At 35.6% G+C, this 19,250-nt stretch overlaps 3 protein-coding genes across 6 annotated transcripts in view; 1 reads left to right on the top strand and 2 right to left on the bottom strand.

Moving 5' to 3' along the window:
- The window catches only part of LOC146873139 (uncharacterized), a 31,160-nt gene extending 15,665 nt beyond the window's left edge, over window positions 1-15,495 (bottom strand). For both annotated transcript variants that reach the window (XM_085656081.1, XM_085656082.1), the window contains exon 1: window positions 14,909-15,495. In XM_085656081.1, coding sequence (XP_085512207.1) covers window positions 14,909-14,999 — 91 coding nt within the window. In that variant the 5' untranslated portion in view covers window positions 15,000-15,495. The remainder of the gene's footprint in view (window positions 1-14,908) is intronic.
- The window catches only part of nudC (nuclear distribution C, dynein complex regulator), a 75,722-nt gene that overhangs the window by 51,734 nt on the left and 4,738 nt on the right, over window positions 1-19,250 (bottom strand). The gene's annotated exons all lie outside the window — the stretch shown is intronic.
- LOC118445096 (uncharacterized) overlaps window positions 1-19,250 on the top strand; it is a 54,208-nt gene that overhangs the window by 31,327 nt on the left and 3,631 nt on the right. Inside the window, exon 1 of one of the 3 annotated variants that reach the window (XM_085656079.1) lies at window positions 6,940-7,880. The exons of 1 other annotated variant lie outside the window; for it this stretch is intronic. In XM_085656079.1, coding sequence (XP_085512205.1) covers window positions 7,716-7,880 — 165 coding nt within the window. In that variant the 5' untranslated portion in view covers window positions 6,940-7,715. Of the gene's footprint in view, window positions 1-6,939; window positions 7,881-19,250 lie in introns of those variants that run through there. One more of the 3 variants, XM_035874075.2, reaches the window with a different exon arrangement.

The raw sequence follows: 19,250 nt of genomic DNA, 5'->3' as shown, positions 1-19,250 counted from the left end.
GATCGACGTAGATTGATAAAGAGAGATCGAAATCTTTTGAATATGCTTAGATGCCGTCTGTCGGATTAATCGAATCAAGCTTTTACGTTTTCCAGATTTAACGTTTACTCGAATCATTATGAAATATCAGAGTGGTTGGGCTCGTTTAATGAGGAAACTATAAGATATACAATTTTTCAAAAGGGTCGATAAGGCGAACGGTGAGAACGGTTATATATATATATATATATACCGGGTGTCTCGAGTTCACGGGCACGGATATGCGCGGTTCTGGGTCGACTAGATAAACGGTCGATCGAATCGGTAACAACGTTGCAATAACGTAATGCACGAGATCGAGGGAACCGTGTCCGGGTTCGGGTTCTGCTTCCCGCACGAAGACATTCTCGAGCATAGATATTCAACAACACACCATAGAGAACGCGTTCACGTAGATATTTGCAAAGGCGGGGTTCGCCGCCTAACTCGATCAATTCGACTGGAATCTCCATCTACATAATTAAATCGCAAAGAACGTAAAACAATTGCATTACTTGCGTCATATTACCTGTCTTGAAAAAAAAAAAAAAAAAAAAAAAAAAAAAAGTTCATTTTGAGTATCGAGACTTGAAACATATCAAAACCCATTGATTCATCTGTCGATCTATAACGATTGATCGATCGATCGATCGATAAAGAGATCCTTTTTTTCGGATGTTACGTCTATAATTTCTGACATTTCGTTTAATGACGTCACACGATCAAATGATTTCAATATCATTAAATCGATAAGAGAACGAGGAAAAAATTTTAACGCGTATTAATGTTCTCAACAAATTTTCTAAATAGATTATGCCAACATAAACAATGAAATTATTTAACCGATAAAACGATCCTTACTTACGATTTCTCGATATACATCCTATATATATGTATGTATCTCATTAAAAAATTATTACGCTCGATTATCTCAATGGCATCTTACATTCGAGCAAAAGGATATCCGTGTTTATTAATTATTATTCCGATCTTGTTCTCTCGTTCATAGAATTATATGTTTCGAACCTTTCAATGGGGACGATCATCGCGTTGACCATTAAACGCGTTCCTTATCTTTCTTCCTATCGTTTTTAAATTCAACCAGTTATATTTTGTTATCGGTTAAATCAGTCTTGAATTTTTTTTAACATATGAAAGACTATTACGTTGAGCCAAGCATTCATTACATATATATATATATATATATATATATATATATATATATATATATATATTTCGTAATCAACGTAGATCATAAAAGAAAATTTTCCAATTTTGATCAGACATCTTACTTTCGCGAGATAACAATATTATTTAATATACTGATTCCACCTATCAACAATCTAATTTCTCATGACAAAAGATATAATAATTTGGTCTTAGGATTAAAATAAATAAGCAATGGAGTTACGATCTTATATTTTTGACCGAGACGATATATCACCAGATAGGAAGATCTTTGGTACAATGATACTACAATGAACGTCCGATAGGAGAATCATGAATATGCAAAGAGCCACTCTCGTCCCTGAGCTCTGCAACGTGCATCTTCGTTGGGTCACTATCTGCATAATCCCTCAACGAGCAAAGCGAGTTCAGGATGGACCGAACATGTCTAGTCATCCTTCGTCTATCACTATCTTTATCTTTATCTCTATCTCTAACTCTATCTCTCTCTTGAACGTAGACCAAAGCTGATAATGTATACACACACACACACACACACTCTTATCATCCAGCATTCGCACGATTCTAATTCTCTGAAATATGTCTCGAATGGATGGATCGATATGTACAATTTTCTAAAATATTCCAGTAATGACGTCAGTTAAATCGAGAACAATTTCTTCCTTTCAACTTTTTCTTTCTTTCTTTTTTTCTTTTTTCTTTTTTTTTTTTTTTTTTTTTTTAATGATTGATAGCATTAAACATTATAAGATAAATAAAAATTAAAAGGCGCGATTCACTGATTACCTATACGCTCGTGGCGTTAAACAATCGCCAGCAGGATGTAAGAAGGTGAGAAACAGGTAGATGGACGCGTAATTAATTTTAACGGAGCGAAGGTTCGCACGGCCACCCGATGGGCAGTAAATGAAATAAATTCCGAAGAAGACGAGGAAAAGAGAAGGACAAAAACGTTTTCTCTCTCTCTCTCTCCCTCCCTCTCTCTATCTCTATCTCTATCTCTGTTTTTCTCTCAGGAATACAAATAACGAGAGAAACAGAGAAAGAGATTGAAAGGAGCACCAGAGAGCCAATCCCTTTTAACCTTGCTCGCGATCGGAAACGATCGATATTACCATTGAACGTTCGACTTTTTCTTTCTTCTTTTTTTTTTCTTTTTTCTTTTTTTTTCTTTCTTTTTTTTTTTTTTTTTTTGTCTTTTATTGGCCGCGTGTGCTGGCTCGCACGCACGCACAAACTCACGCACGTATGTAAGCGAAGCACGTATCGAAGGCTTGAGCGCGACATGGATCAGGAAGCTGTCGAAAGTGTTGACCTTGCTCCATCGAAAGAGACGGAATAGAGAGCGCCGAAAGATTGAATAAAGGAAAGAGAAAGAGAGACAATGACGTATGACACGGGTAAGGATCTTGAAAGGGATCTGGATCCCTAACTCTTTACTTCCGCCTAACGGCTTGAAATTCTTTGGTTCAGCTTGTCAAGTCTGAAGTGACTTCGTGAAAACGTATAATATATAAAGTATATATATATATATATATGTGTGTGTATATATATATATATATATATATGTATGCAGGTAATTTCATAGGTAATTTTTTGTTTTTTTAGACGAATAACATGATTCGAACGTTGCACTTGAAATTTAATCGCATCTTTACACGTCATCTCGATTTCCATTTAACGGGGATATTCGAATTGATCGATCAATCCGATTATAAAATAGGAAGGATAATAAATTTTGATCGGCCATAAAAGAAACGACGATTTCTATGTTACATTACGACAATGTATCTTCTATCTTTAGCGAAAAATAAAACTGAACTTGAAAACGAAGACGCTTTATTTATCTCTAAGAGACCTGTATAATTCTACAATATAAATTTGCATTCGATAAAATGACGAAGAAGAAGCTAATCGATTGATTATCTCTCCATTTGTTCATTCGTTCCATGAAAATTGTCACGCTATCGTAAAAATACGTTTCTACGATGTATCTTCTCTCTCGTTTTCTTTCAATCGTCGCTCATAATTATCCCGATAAGTATATTCAAGCAAAAGGTATGCAAAGAGTTTCCAATCGAAGGATCGATCGATCGATTCCTAACCTCGATTGATTGAAAATTATCGAACGAACGATGCCACAACATGCGTCCTTCGTGTATTGCGTAAAACCAATGCTTATTTAGTATTTTAACTTGCGAAAAATTCGTCACGAATTTCGTGGAATCGTGGGACTCGTAAGTTTACGAAGGTCGTATTTCGTAGCAAAGAGAAAAAAAGAAAAGAAAAAAAGAGGGGAAAAAAAAAAAAGAAAAAAGAAAAAAGGAGGAATAGGGCACGCACGTATTATCGTTCAAAAGTGTGAATTCCGCGAGAACGGAGAAACGTGCGTGCGGAGTCTACGTGCGGAGAGATCGGTGTGCCTTCGAAAAGAGCCACGTAATTTCTTGGCTTGAGGAAACTGGAGGTCGAGGAGGAAGGAAGGAGAAGGAGGAGAAGGTGGAGGTGGAGGAGGTGGAAGTGAGTATAGAAAGAAAAAGATATATAGAAAGAGAGAACTACTTAACGTCGTGTTAGCAATCGAGATCGTTTCGCGAGATTCGCGACCTCGCGACTACTCTCGCTAGGTAGTTGCCTGTTCAGAGGTGCTATTTAAACGAACGCAAACGATGACGACTTGACTCGTTACAGGAAGGAAGCCGTCAAAGTCCTTGCCCGAAATAGAGCGATCTCGAGCACGGTTTATCGCCTGTGATCGGAATATATAATTCTTTCTTCTTATTCTCCACCTCGTTATCGTCGTATATCGTTGTTGAGGAACGATGCCTCAGGAGGAATAGTCGAGTTCTAACGAGCACGCTTACGCCTTCCGCGTCCTCGGCATCAAAAGGATCCGGAGGAAAAAGAAGAAGAAAAAAAAAAGAAAAAAAAGAAAAAAGAAAAAAAACAGAAAAAGAAGAAAAAAGATCATTGCAGTGACTCAGAGGATCGATCGAAGTCGTGTGATTCTCCCCTCGTCTCATTGGTGTGAATTACAGATGCGTGACGCATCGATTACGTCTTGCCGAGAGAGAGAATGAGAGAAAAAAAGAGAGAGAGAGAAAGAAGGAGAAACCGACTAATGATTTTTAGGGAGTACCATGGTATAATTGGTGACTCGTGATTGGATTTCTTGGGCTTTACATTTCGTCGAAAATCTCAAGGTTACAAAATTGGCCGAGGAAACGAACGAGATGCCGACTATTTACTCGAAAGCAATATACATTTTTTTATCTTTTTTTTTTTTTTTTTTTCCCAACAGCGACGCATTTCGTGACGCGAAGAGGATGTTATCTTCCGAGCTGACGTAGGAAAAATCGAGGACAAAAAGAAATTCATGATTTTCGATGATAAGTATAATTATTCCTTTCCCGTTTGATTTTTGTATTATTTCGTCGTAAATAATATCATCCATGGATTTCCGCTCGCGTAAAGAAATAAACTTATACTTTGATTGATCCGTACCGATACCTAGACGGGATTCGATATATACGAAATAATATTCTACAGATCGAACATGGTACATGCGATTCATCCACGACAGCGTTCTATCATGACCCGGATTTCACGTCATGAATTCTGTCGTAACGGGACATTAGACGGTTATACGATTGCTACGGAATTACCTTTGCACGGGAATCTCTATCCTCCCACGCGAATACCGCCTAGTTGCACCAAGAATTATGAAATATCGACGATGCTCGGCCATCGGGGCTTTCATGTTAGTTAGCCACATTCGTGTAGTTCAAGATGATTATGACAGATCCTGGCCGAAAGTACGTAGAACAAAAAAAAACAAACATATACACACACACACACGCAGGCACGCAAAAAAAAAAATATTTTAACTCGATGAAAAATGAAGAAGAACATGGGAAACATATTGAAAGAAAATTACAGGGATTTGTTTTGCACTCTATCACGAATGGGATTACCTACGCGTGTTTGCATGAAAAAAGACAGAACAGGTTTCCAATGAGAAGCTATACAATAGCTCTTTCCTCGTTTTGGTCATCCCGTAGACCTCTTATAATCCACGTTGTAGAGAAGCAAAGAACTCGCTCGAGGTTGTTACTGTCGTCCAGACATGGCCGATATACGAGCCGCAGAAAGATGAGACAAGCGAGTCATGGCGATCGGCGTACGAAGAAATTAAAATAAGATCGCGGTGAGTACGAGATATAAAAGCGGTTTCTTTAATAAAGCGACATAAATCCGGTAGCACGAAAAGAAAAGATAAGAATAATCTTGTCGACTTCAAGAACAAAGGATAAAGGGGTATTGTTAAAAGTAGATATAAACTTCTTCGAAACGGAGATTTCGAAGTCGGAGATTTTTTTCGTTCGAACGAAATAGCAATATATCTCTTGTCGAACAGATACCTATAACCATTAGAAGAAAAAGAAATTAAAATAATAATAATAATAATAATAATAATAAAAAGAAGAAAGGCCAACGTGGAAAGGACTAAATGAAAAATAGAAATATATAATATGATGATCTCATTGGTTAAAATGATCTCGTCCGATCGAGATAATATAACGAGATAAATGAAAATACAAAAATGACAGACACACGAAACTTATATTACAATATATTACAAAAAAAGAAAAAAAAAAGAAAAAAAAAAAAAACAGAAGCAAGACCCTTGTCATCAAAATATTCATATACTTCTTTAAAATCGAATGTCATATAGAAATTCACGAAAAAAAAAAAAAAAAAAAAAAGTAAAAAGAAAAAAAAAAAGAAACCAGTTTTTCGAGCACTAAACAATACATGTTGAAAAATATTTCAAACTAATATCGAAATGATTAACGTAAGAAAATGATTACGCGTTAACTATTACGTGTCAAATTGGGAACTCAATGATCTCGTTTGAGTTTATTCAGTCGAGACCAATAAGTTCATAACGAGTAAATAATAAAATCAAAAGTAACAGGTAATAAGGCCTAGTTATCTATTTACGAATGAGTAAGTAATAGGAGAAAAAAAGCGAAATGGAGACAGAAAGATAGACAGACAGACAGAGGAAAAGAGAGAGAGAGAGAGAGAGAGAGAGAAAAGATAGGAAAAGGAAACGAAAAGAAAAGGAAATGAAAAATGGAAAAATCGATTGGGTATCGGTTGTCAAGCGAAGCAGGGAGAGCTAGGGCATGAACGTAGACCCTTCTCCCTCTCTCTCTCTCTCTCTCTCTCTCTCTCTCTCTCTCGTCCTCCTCCTGTCGATCGTCCTTGCGTTTAGAGCCGAGCAGTACAGACATACACACACACACACACACACACAATCGGTGACTCTCTTTCCATCTTAACATGCCGTTTTGCGTGCGAGTATGCGTGTCTGATGATGAGGAGGAGAAGAAGGAGGAAAAGGAGGAAAGAGGAGGTAAAGGAGGAGGAGGAGGAGGAGGAGGAGGAGGAGGAGGAGAAAGAGGAAGAAAAAAAGATCGATCCTCTCGGCCGTGGTGGAACTGCCCGTGTGTAGGATCGACGTGCCGTGAGCGAACTCGCGGAGCGAGACCGCGAAGTATAGAGTGGGAGATACGAAGGTATAAAACCGATCTGGTGGTCTCCTGCCAGCCAGTCCAAAGGCCAGATGCGACGGCGGCTCTAGTCGCACGCGTGCGAGAGAGACGATCACGAAACGGCGTGCGGAACTCATATATATACATATATAAATATATATATACATATATATATATATATATCTGTTTATCTATCTATATATAGAAACACACGGATATATATATATATATATATATATAGATATATATAGATATAAAAAGAAAAAAAGATTCGCACGTGATTCGAACGCTAGGATCAACAACCCCCGCCCCCTACAAAACTTTATCCACTTTTGCATTTTTCTTTCGTGAATCCGTGCACGATTTTCTAAAAAGAAACAAAGGAGAGAAACGAAAAGGGAAATCGTAAAAAAAGAAAAAGAAAAAAAAAGAAAATAAAAAGAAAAAAAAAAAACAAAAAAGAATCCAAAAAGATAAACCCAACCCAAGGAGGAACTCACCTGTTGATATTCTACGTAGAAACACGCAAGTAGAGAGAAAGGAATAGGACTCGTTTGTTCTGCTCTCAGCTCGTATTATAAACGAGGGAGAGAAAGAACGTGCCAGCAGATATTAGCTTATCTGTTACTCTAATACGAGGTCAAAGTTCCTATATTCTTGCGAAGGGTTCTAAACTTAAGAATCAGCCGATTTGTTAAAGAAAGAAAGTAAGAAAGAGAGAGAGAGAGATAGGATAGTCGTCACGGAGCACGTGATAAATATTTCGGATATGATCTTTGTGGGGTTTCTTGTGGAATCCATGATAAATTAAAGGAACAAGAAAAGAAAGAGAGAGAGAGAGAGAGAGAGAGAGAGAGAGAGAAATATTATAAATAAAAAATAAGTGAAACTTGGAAGAGAGCAGCATCTAAATAAGACAATAATATTCGATCGATCGAAGTTAAACGAATGATGAAGATCATCGAAGAGTCATCGACCTTTACTAATCACGAACAAGAGAAGAGTGTTCTGTCCAATTGTTTTCACGAGGAATCGACACCCCACGGCATGCCAGGGATTCAAATAAACGTCGAAGAGGCATCTAACGATGGACAAAAGGACGTTGTTAGACACGTAAGTTTAAAGAACGTTTATGTTCTTATCAATCTACATATTATTTACCAACTGATTCTCAACAATCAAACATGTATCTTCGTCCTATTCGTCATAGTTCTTTTCTCATTATCTTCTCTTATCTTAAATGATAAGCATAGCGAAATCCTGAATAAATTCCTGATCGCGTCGCGGAAATAACGCGAATCTTCTCTTCCTCGTTTCCCCCTTAATAAAAGTTCATTCTTCTCTCCTCTCGTCTATCTCGGCTTTCTATTTCATTATTTTCACTATAGTTCATATCAATCGACTCTCGAGGATTGAAAGATTTAATCGGAAAGTGTCTCTAAACGAAAAAAAAGATAATATGGATGCGTGTACGTGCGTACGTGAATGTGTGTGTGTGTGTGTACATATATATATATATGTGTGTGTGTGTATGTGTGAAAGAAAGAAAGAGAGAGAGAGAGAGAGAGAGATAAATAGCAAGATTACACAAGCAATAATACTACGGTAATATGAAGTACCAGCAACTTTAATTCCGGAGCAATGACCAATGAAAATAGTATGACTTAACGATATCGGCAATTTTATTAAAGATTATAAATAGAAAGAAAGAAGAAAAGAAAGAAAAAACGAGAGAGAGAGAGAGAGAGAAAGTAGGATTTAGAAGTTAAAGACTGTAGAATTAGTTTTTTTTTTTTTTTAATTTCTTATTCATAGATATAAGTAATTTATAAGTACGATGCACGAATGTGCATTGAGGAAAAGCGTAATGCAAATACGATTTAATATAATTCGTTTTATAATCTGATAAAAATTCTCAGTTAAGTTCATGGACATGAGAGAACGTTACGCTATAGCGTGAATGTGAATACTCGATGAACCTGACACTTGCTGTAGTTTTATGTAATGCAAAGAAAAAAAAAAAGAAAAAAGAAAAAAAAGAGAGAAAGAGAGAAAGAGAGAAAAAAGTAAAAGGTTAGGAAATGAAGAGAATGAAATGAATAAAAAGAGACAACGAGAGAAAAAGAAAACAAAAAAAAAAAAAAAAAAAATCGCGTTGAAAAGTAACGTAACACGTTGCATCGGTGTTAATTATTAACTCACGAGAGTAACGTTTGTGAAAGTACAAGAGAAGAATACGAGGCGTAAAAATTCAGTTTGACCAAGTGGAAAATTTTTTTTCAACGGTAACATATCTTAACCAACGTCAGAAGAAGTCAGGGTCGAAAATATGGGGGTAGATAGATAAAAGAAACGCGTAAATACTTATTTCATTCTGATGTCATAAATTATTATCGTTTAATGTTGAGGTTAACGCGTATCTACCGAGTTAATTCTACTTACATCAGCGTAACTTAATTAATCATCTTGGATCGGCAACATTCTCTCTTACTTGAACGGTGGCAGGCAAGCCAGTACAAAGTACCGTTAACTATGCCACGTAGAAAGATACTTAATTGGTCTAACGTTTTCTGCATAATCGTGTATCTTTTATCAAAGATCATCTATCGACCCTTGTTATTGCACGCGCTGCACGAAATATAAAAAGAAATAGAAAGAGAGAGAGAGAGAGAGAGAGAGAGAGAGGGAGAGAGAGAGAGAGAGAAAATAAGATCGTATGAGAAAGTAATAATAAGTTAAGATTGTTAAATCTCGAAAGAAAATAATATCAAAAGACTTTGGGGATTCTGAGAGTCGACGATCGATATACGCGATATTTATGAGATATCTACGAACGTGACTTATACCAACCAAAAGACTCGAAACTCGAAACGTACTCGAATGAAGGCGGTGACCAAACACCTATAGCTCGTTTGCTTGACTCGCGCACGAGTTCCATAATTCTCGTCGTTTCAACGTTTACAGTTCGCCAGTAGGAATAATATCCGAGATAATAAACCTCGAGGGTCTTTCCTTGCCCCTGGCAAGTTGTAGACTCCTTGATCGATATCTCACGCTTGAGATTAATTTATGGCCTCGGGTAATTTAAAAGAGGCGTGTTGAATGTCCTTAGAAATTTGCATCTCCTTGAGCACGTCCAAATGACGTTTAAATACGTTTAAAATACCATCGAAGTATAATATTTCCATGGAATTTATAATAGTCTTAATACAATTTCTCCGATTCGGCGCCTAACACGATCTATCCTCATTTTCTTCGTCTACTGAATAAGACGTAAATTTCGAGAGAACGACAGATCGATCGTTCGATCGATCGATCGTCAAGATCCATGTCCGAACGTATCGTACGAAGATATCTCGTAATATTCGATCGTAACACGCTTGAAAGTGGACGGACACGTAGAATGAAAGACGGCAGGTTAGAAGGTCGTGGTATCGATCATTCGTATGACAAAAAATCGACAAGGGATCTCTTTCAGGGAACGGACATATATTCGGTAGCCATAAACTTCGACTGTATGATATCATTATTGTTGGTACCACTTAAAAACTTATCGTATTTCTAATTAACGAAAGATCGATTATAATCGAATCTTTTGATTTCTTAATCCTGAAAAAGGTAATACCCATAAACGCGTTCTTCGAACATGGATTAGCGATAAAAAAACAAGAGAGAGAGAGAGAGAGAGAGAGAGAAAAACAAAGTCTTCCTGAGCTAACATTGACTCGTAAATCACCTCGAACAATTTAATTAGCATTGGAAATTCTCATCTGTCTATCGACGGGGCAAAAAAAAAAAAAAAGAAAAAAAAAAGAAAAGAAAAAAAAAGATAGATGGAGAGAAAAAAGAGAACGGGGGAGGGGTCGGATGAAAGGAAAAAAAAAAGAGACATACGATATTTTTCTACCTAATAAAGTATATTTCCGTCGATCTAAAATACAGATTACAAGATGATAAACTCGAGAAGCCATTGACCTTAAAAAGAATGCGACTGAGATCCGTTCTAACGGCGTTTACATCGACGTTATTCCGTGGGATTTCACTTTGCTCACGATCCATTAGCGTTAGGAGTTCTCTCGTCTCGTAGCCATGTTGCCGATTCGCTTGTATATCTTGAACGAAATTATCTACCGGTTGTGGAGCCTACCATATGTCACGTTACGTTACCAGTTAGGAAAGCCCCAACAAGATTAACATCCGCTTGCTGAGAGAGAGAGAGAGAGAGAGAGAGAGAGGAAGAGGGGGAGATGAAACGAACGATCAAAATTTTAGTTCCTATTTCTTTACGTTTCAAGGTCCAACGTCAAGAATTCTTTTCCGTTCTCGATACGATCATTTGTCTTTTTCTCTTTCTTTTTCTTTCTTTTCCCAGTCCCAAAACATAAATTTACACATGATTGATTGATGTCGGAGCAAAAGAAAATGGATTCAAAGAGGGGGAAAAAAATGAGAAAAAAAAAAAAAAAAAAAAAAACAAGAAAGAAAAGAGAAGTGGGAAGAAACAGGAAACCGTACTAACCATACAAAGCTAAAAAAAAAAAAAAGAAAAAGAAAAAAAAAAAAGGATACAACTCTTGCAACTTTTGCACTAGTTTCGTGGCAGTGCGTTAACGTTCAAGTTACCGTTTGAAATTTAATAAATGTTGCGGTTAAAAGTGGAGCTCGATTGACGAAGTATCGTATTTAATATCCTGTTGCGAGAACAATTATCCTTTCGTCTAAGAAATGCACGTGGAAATATATTAGCTCGAGGGAGAGAAAAAAGTTATCCCATTGATCTTGATCATTGAAAGCGATATCGATTGATATTCTCCTGTCATTCTGAATCATTCTGGCGCCGTCCATCGAAGAGTCCTTAATTCATGAAAATAAAGACCAATGGATCTAACCAAGCTGACAAGCTTTACACGTTGACAACGTGTAACGCTTGAGAAAGTATCCTCGATATAAATCGTCTACTTGTTTTTTTTTCTTTTTTCTACTTTTTTTTTCTCTTTTTCTTTTTTTTTTTGTCGTAAGTACGACGGATCGATGGACACGTTCTTTGTCCTTGACTCACGAGATCATCGTGGATCAGTATTGAGAGAGTAAGTACTATGCGTTTACGTTTGAACTGACAGGTCGATTTAATGGAAATTAAATCTCTAGAATAAGTGTATATATATATATATATATATATATATATATATATATATATATATCATTCAAGCAAACATATTGATTGGAAACAGTCTAAAATGACGATTAAGCGATGTTATCGTAACGGTGAATGTTACGACTTAGTCAAGATGTTAATTACGTAAGGAAAGTATTTATCCGGCATGCCGGTCTGACAAGATCGGCAGATAACTTTTCTTCGGTTAGCTCGAAAAGAAAAAGTAGAGTTTTATGAACCTTTTCATATATCTTTAACAGAAATTCTTCCTGTTAACCGCATCGTCAATCGCATGATATACACAAGTGTGTCGTACGTTCTCAAAAGTCAAAAATAACGAGGAGTTAGGAAATTTTTATTTTTTTTTGTCATTCGTAATTGTCGACGTAGTTTCGATGTCGAAGCATGTAATCAGCTAAACCCCTTTCCTCTTCAGGAGAAAAAGAAAGAAAGAAAGAGAGAGAGAGAGAGAGAGAGAGAGAGAAAGAGAGAGAGAGAAAGAGAGAGGGAGAAAAGAAAGGAGGAAAAGAAAAGAGAAAAAGAAAGAAGGAGAAAAAAAACGGTGACACCTAAGAGAACGACAGGTTCTACAAACGTGTTCGCTTTCAAAACTGGAACACGAACTCACACATACATTCGCTTCCATCGAGATCGAACGTATCCTAGATTTCCAAGGAGTGCCTACCACCGATCGAAGTCATTGTGACATCCTTGTTGCAAGCAAATATTGTGCAGAAAGGATCTTGATGAATTACAAGAGTTATATCGAGGATCCTTTTAAAACGACCAAATTAGGCATTGTCGAATTATTAGATCGATAGTATTGAGATTAACAAATGTAACGTGACGAAAAACAAGCTTTCAGATATATAATGTATTACGTTTCTTTGATATTAACTTACGAGCTGAGAAACATAACTTCAAGGATGGCGCAACGAAGGAAACCACTTGTCCAACCTCTTTATTTATGTTGTATATGCAAATAGAATAGACCAAGAGATTATCTTCCATTCGAAACGACCTAGAGAAGGTCTAATCTCTATAATACATACTTATAATTTTGACATTTCATGTGGATCATAATAACAATGACGATTAGAAAATAAACATATCGAAGAAACAACTATCGTTGTCATTTATACGAGGATGTTAATATATCGTTTATCTAAATTAATTTCTTACGATAGAATAAATAATCTCTATAACAACGATCCTTCTCGATTGAATCTCTCTCTCTCTCTCTCTCTCTCTCTTTCTTTTCTTTTTTTCCTTTTTTTGCATTTTTTTTTGTTTTTGTTTTTGTTGTATAGCAAATATAGCAAAGAAATGGACAGCATCCATTGTCCTTTTTGCGTTCTCACCTCGAACGGAAATCGTCACGTTTGACGCTTGACCATGAAGCGAGAAAAGAAGAAAGTAGTTGAGAAATGTTTCGTTAATGTGGGTGTATATACCGGGCGAAAGAGTCTGCTTATGTCATATGTTGAATTTCTACTGAGATGAAAAAAGAAAGTGCCGAACGGAGTAGTAAGGTCAAAGCAACCGAAAATTACTTTCATCTCGATAACCAAAACGGACACGTATTCATAATGTTACGACTCTTCTCTGATCGTCACGACTCTTGTTTTTCTAACTTTCGAAGAAGCAGTCAAACTTGAACATGTATCTAATCGCTTAACTTTCTTGAGATAAAAAAAAAAAAAAAAAAAAAAAAAAAAAAAAAAAAGAAGAAGAAAAAAAATGAGAATTCTCTATGATACGTGATTACAAACGATTCTTGATCGTATCCCAAATTCAAAGAGAAAATTCAGATTGTATTATGTATAATTTTCTTTAATATCTTGCGAAATGACAGATCGTTATATATATATAGAAAATAGCGACAATGTGACAGAATGTGTTAATTGGGTATTAATTATACTTAATGACCTGTTCACACTATTCAAATTGTAAAGACGAAAATGATTATGTGCCATCGGTAGTCACGATGTAGAAAATCTGTATCTAGAATGAAGCTTGTATCGCCCGTGATATAAAGCTCGTTACGTTTGACGAATAGCCATGAGGCGATTGCGAAGGACTAATAGCAAACTGACAGGAGGAGATAAACGAGTAGCAAATTCTTACTTGGATTGGGAAAGAATGGTAATGGCGACGCTGGTTAAAGAAGAATTATCAAACGGGCGAATGTAAATTGCGAGAATTAATGAAATTTTTACATTACGATATACATACATATATATATATATATATCGAGATACACGAGCATACTTACGTAATACCTAATCGAGAAATCTCAGACTCCCAAGAAACACAGATTGACGTAAGTACGTAAGCTAAAATCATTCGAGATACATATATCCTCCGATAGAGAAGGGATGATCGTTCTAAAAAAAAAAAAAAAAAAAAAAAAAAAGAAAAAAAAGAATACATAAAAAATAAAAAAGAAATACTTTTCTTCAGGCCTTTCTTCTTCTTTATGTATGCATATATGCTCGTTATATTCAAGGAGATGATGCGTTTTGAAAGTTTTCACAACTTTCGATTGCTTTTATGACTTCGATGAGAGACGACACAAATCGAAAGAAAAAAAATATACAAGCATTCGAGCCTTTAGAGACGAAGACATACAAACAAATTCTTTTACGAAAGTACATACACATAACGTTTCTATTTCCTCTTTACATTGCTACATAATAATTTCAATTTTGAAGGTTGAACGAAGATGTTTTAACCGGGGAGGAAAAAAAGAAACAAAAAAAAAAAAGAAAAAAAGAAGAAAAAAAAAACAAAAAAGAAAAAAGAAATAAAAATTCACTTTCACAAAAATATCTTTAACGTTTAAGACGTTTTTGGTGTTACGATATACTTTGCAATCACAAATGGAATAACTTTTAAGTTGTATCACGAATTATCCTCATGATACATACGTTACGTATAAACTACGTCATAATGAAAAAGCGAATATATCGAAAGTATCTTATACCTATCATTGATGATAATATGAGGTGTTCGCGAACAGAAAGGCCAACGGCGAGTCGACCCGGTGAAAACTCTCGACTCATTGTAAAACGCATATCCGTGGTCAACGTGAGGATATTTGTGCCGGGTTCTCATGAGGAAACAACTTTCTTCCTTCTTCTTTTCAAGATGTTTCTTCGACGACGACTAGTAAAATATATGAACGCATATATTTATAGGTTACATATATATATATATATATATATATGAGCACTTTCATCTCGTCTCTTCGCAATTACTTATCACCAGGCTAACGTTTTGTTTACCAACATTTCCGAAGAAACTTGATTCACCTCTATACTGATCTTCAAGAGAGAGAGAGAGAGAGAGAAAAAAGAGAGAAAGAGAGAGAAAAGAGATGTTTCTGAATGATGAGAGAAAACGATAAACATCGAAACTCGAAAAAGAAATCGAATTTAGAAATAGTACATCAAGATACAACATCCTTCGGTTGAAATATCAATCGATTATCGATAACTATCAAGCAAGCCACTGCAGGTTAGATTAACGAGCCTTAATCAAAGACGTTTATAATAATGACAGGTAATTATCGGGAAGAACTCCTCGCGTTATATATTTTTTCCTTCTTCTTCTTTTTTTTTTTTTTTTTTTTTTTTTTTTTTTTTTTATTCTAAGTCAATACTCGAGAATCCTTCTTTCGGTTATTACCATCTTTCGATGACCTTTATCTTTCTCTCTCTCTCTCCTCCTCCCCTCCCCTCCTCTCTCTCTCTCTCTCTCTCTTGCAAATCGGTTCTCTACTAATTGGAAATTGAACCCGACCTCGTCGAGCTATCCATGCGCGATGCAAAAGTACGGAAGACGGAAAATAAGAAGGACGATTAAAGCGGCATACTCTGTTGCTATACTTTTAACACTTCTAACGAGCAAACGTATACATATAACTTATGCGTCGTTTCTAGATATAGGTGTAATCTATAGAAAAAAAAAAAAGAAAAAAAAAAAAAGAAAAAAAAAGTAAGTCGTTCGTAGTAAGCCTTAATTAGCAACGATCATGATAACGGAAGTAATAGCTATCATAGGTCGCTATCGGCTTTTATTGTCTTCTTATTTTTATTTTTATTTTCTTTCGTTCCTGAATATAACGTAAAAGGAGCAAGGGCAATTTCGAAGTAGGCGTCGTATAATCATTAGTTACGTATCGATACGTTACGATTTCCCTTCTATCGAGTTTCACTTGGGGAGAGGGAGAGGGGGGAAAGGGAGGGAAGGTTGGTATCAGTTCGTGCACGTGCGAATACGACAACAAAAGATCGATCGATAGATCGAGCGATCGTTATCTTTTATCGTTGCAATCGAAATCAATAAAGAGTCCTTTCGATATTCTCATTAAGAAGACGTATGAACGCGTGCGAAGAGTACGGATATCCATTTATAGATAGAATTCAAGAAAACTCGTTTGAATCTACAACCAATTCGTTTTTTCCTTACAAAAATGATATACGATTATTCATTTTGATTCGCGTATTGCATCTTACCAAATGATATCCAGCAGTAAAACTAACCAATAGTCAATTGGCTATCTCATAGTAATCCGCGATTCCATTTCATAATACTGCTCATAACGCGTCCAATGCTCGGTCTTCACGCACGTCTTGCTAAAACACAGTCGAACGTTCAAGGACTCGAACTAATCCATACAATATCGATCTTAACCGATCGAAATAAATCGCTATATCCTTTCAAATATTATGACATTTGCTTTTTCTCTCTTTCTCTCTCTCTCTCTCTCTCTCTCACTCTCTTTCTCTTTGCGTTTCTTAAAACGAGATATCCTTTTTTTTAGTTTTTCTATCTACTTATTTCATTGCCTTTTGCAAAAGTGAACGTCTCGAGTGGATTAGGAAGTAGTCAGAACGAATAGTTCACGATGAATATGACGTCAGAGTTTTGAGTGGGTGGCCTAGGAGAAAAAGAAAATGAAAAAGAAAGAGAGAGAGAGAGAGAAAGAGAGGGAGAAAGAGCTCAAAGCTTATATTTCATAAAGTCGCAATTTTAATTGCATTCACCTTAAGGAGCTGGTACGCAATGATGTCTTGATTGTTGCCTGACAGCAAGTCTAATGAAGGCGTTATATTATCTCAACGAACGGTAGATAACATTATGGCGGATTCGTGTAGGAATGCGCCCGTCGTTAGTTATTAGACATATATCCTTGAGCCGCAACTTCAAAGAAATATGGATTACTGTTTTTAATGCCAACGAATAATATGATAATAACATTTTATTCGGATAAGGAAAAAAAAGTAATGTTTGATAGTTTGAAAAAGTCGAATAGATTCAATAGTCAGTTGGCTTTGATCGAGTAAATTATACGATTATATAGTTTCGTGATATAAAAGAAAATCGTGTTTGGTGTGTTGTTTAAAATATGTTTTTGATCTGTTACCATGTACTTCTTAAACGGAACGAAACGAGATGAAACATTTTTTGCAAAAAAGAAAAAAAAATAAATAAAATAATACATATATATATATATATATATATATATATATATATATATATACATATAAAAAGAAAAAAGAAATAAAAAAAAGAAAAAGAAAGAAAGAAAGAAAGAAATATCTTTTTCTCTAATGGGATTCGATGCTAATTTATCTGCATCATGGCTATTAATGATTCGAACCACTCGCAACCATTGTCCGCTCTCGTCCAAGGTAGCACAGACAAGAATAACAGAAAGAAGCATCGAGGGATTGCAAAATCGGGATCGTCGAAGGGCATCGTACGTTCGATTAAAGGAGGAGCAATGAGCTTACTCCATTATCAGACTCTTCCCCCAGGGCTGGAACGAACGCGTCAATGTCAAATTTAATCGTCGAACATTTTAATCATAAAGATAGCGAGGTCGATCTCGATGGCTGTCTTACTTTTTACAAGAGAAGTCAGTGTTCCGAGCGAGGACATTTATAGCCCTTTTTTCAAGGACGACGAAACGAAGGAATGATAAAAAAAAAAGAAAAAAAAAAAAAAATTAAAAAAAATTAAAAAAGTAAAAAAAAAAAAAAAAAGAAAAAAAACTAAATAAATAAAAACAAAAATGTAAAAGTATTAATAAGAAATAAGGATAATAAAAGAAAAAAGATACAGACGAAGAGGAACGCAAGAAGTAATTGCAACTAGTCAGAAAACAATAGGCGCGATTATTGGGAGTGCCTCTTGTTGTCTACCCGATGCGAAACGCATTGCGGCCAAGTTGTGAACGGGTTGTTCGGGTTCAAAATCCGTTTCAGGCTATCACGTTACGTGGATCCGGCGCAGGTGTGGCGCTTCGAGGCTGACCAGAGTATTGAATTCCGCAAAAATACCTAACGACGTTCCTCTTTGAGCCATTCTCTCCCTCTCTCCCTCCCTCTCTCTCTCTCTCTCTCTCTCTGTCTCTATCTCCCTTTCTCGCTCTCTTGACTAGATCCACTATCTTTGTTCTTAACCCTTTGTAACTTTGTTTTTCTTTCCACATAACTTTTTTCTACAAGATTCAAATGCAACGACAAATATAATATATCTTCTGCTTTCCAAGTTTCATTATGTAATAAGCGTCCTCTTTAATGGCTCCCCGATAACTACTTTCTCCAACGACGAAAGTCTACATATTGATAAATTTCACGAGTTCTAACATTAAAATCTGTTATTTCATAGATCATGACAAAATAAAATTTTAATATCTTACGCAAATCGCTTGTCCCTTCATTCACGTAATTTAAAAACGGAAAAATCGTCAAAAACGTTCGTTCTTTATCGCATCTATCGTTCGTTAAATCCTATCATCGTTGGCGTTGAAAAAGGAATATAGAAACTCGTCTAGACTGACTGAAAAGAGTGGTCCTTGAATGGCGCCCAGTCAAGAAAAAAAAGTTGTAGGCTACCATCGCGAAATGCATTTGATTTACGTGCGAATATTATCAATTGAGCAATGTAATCAATCTAGCTGAATTTAAACAATGAACGATAACTAACAGTCTAACGAAAATATTTAAAATATTGATAAATTACAAAGGAAGAATTTTCAATTTGCGAATCAAAGGAACAATAGATCAAAATCCTTTTATATATATTTTATATATATATATATATATATATATATATATATATATATATTATGTATATAAAAAAAATAAAAAAAATAAGAAAAAAAAGAAAAGAAACGGATATATCCGTCCATTTCGATAAATCGAAATTTCCAAGCGCTATATACGTATACGGCAAAACTGGTTTTATACTTGGATATTAGTTTTTTTTCTTATTCTTTTTCATTTTTTTATTTTTTTATATATATATATATTTTT

This window comes from Vespa mandarinia, chromosome 3, assembly GCF_050613455.1.
Source record: "Vespa mandarinia isolate Hongniang chromosome 3, ASM5061345v1, whole genome shotgun sequence".
Taxonomy (NCBI): domain Eukaryota; kingdom Metazoa; phylum Arthropoda; class Insecta; order Hymenoptera; family Vespidae; genus Vespa; species Vespa mandarinia.
This window is presented reverse-complemented; position numbering and strand designations above follow the sequence as displayed.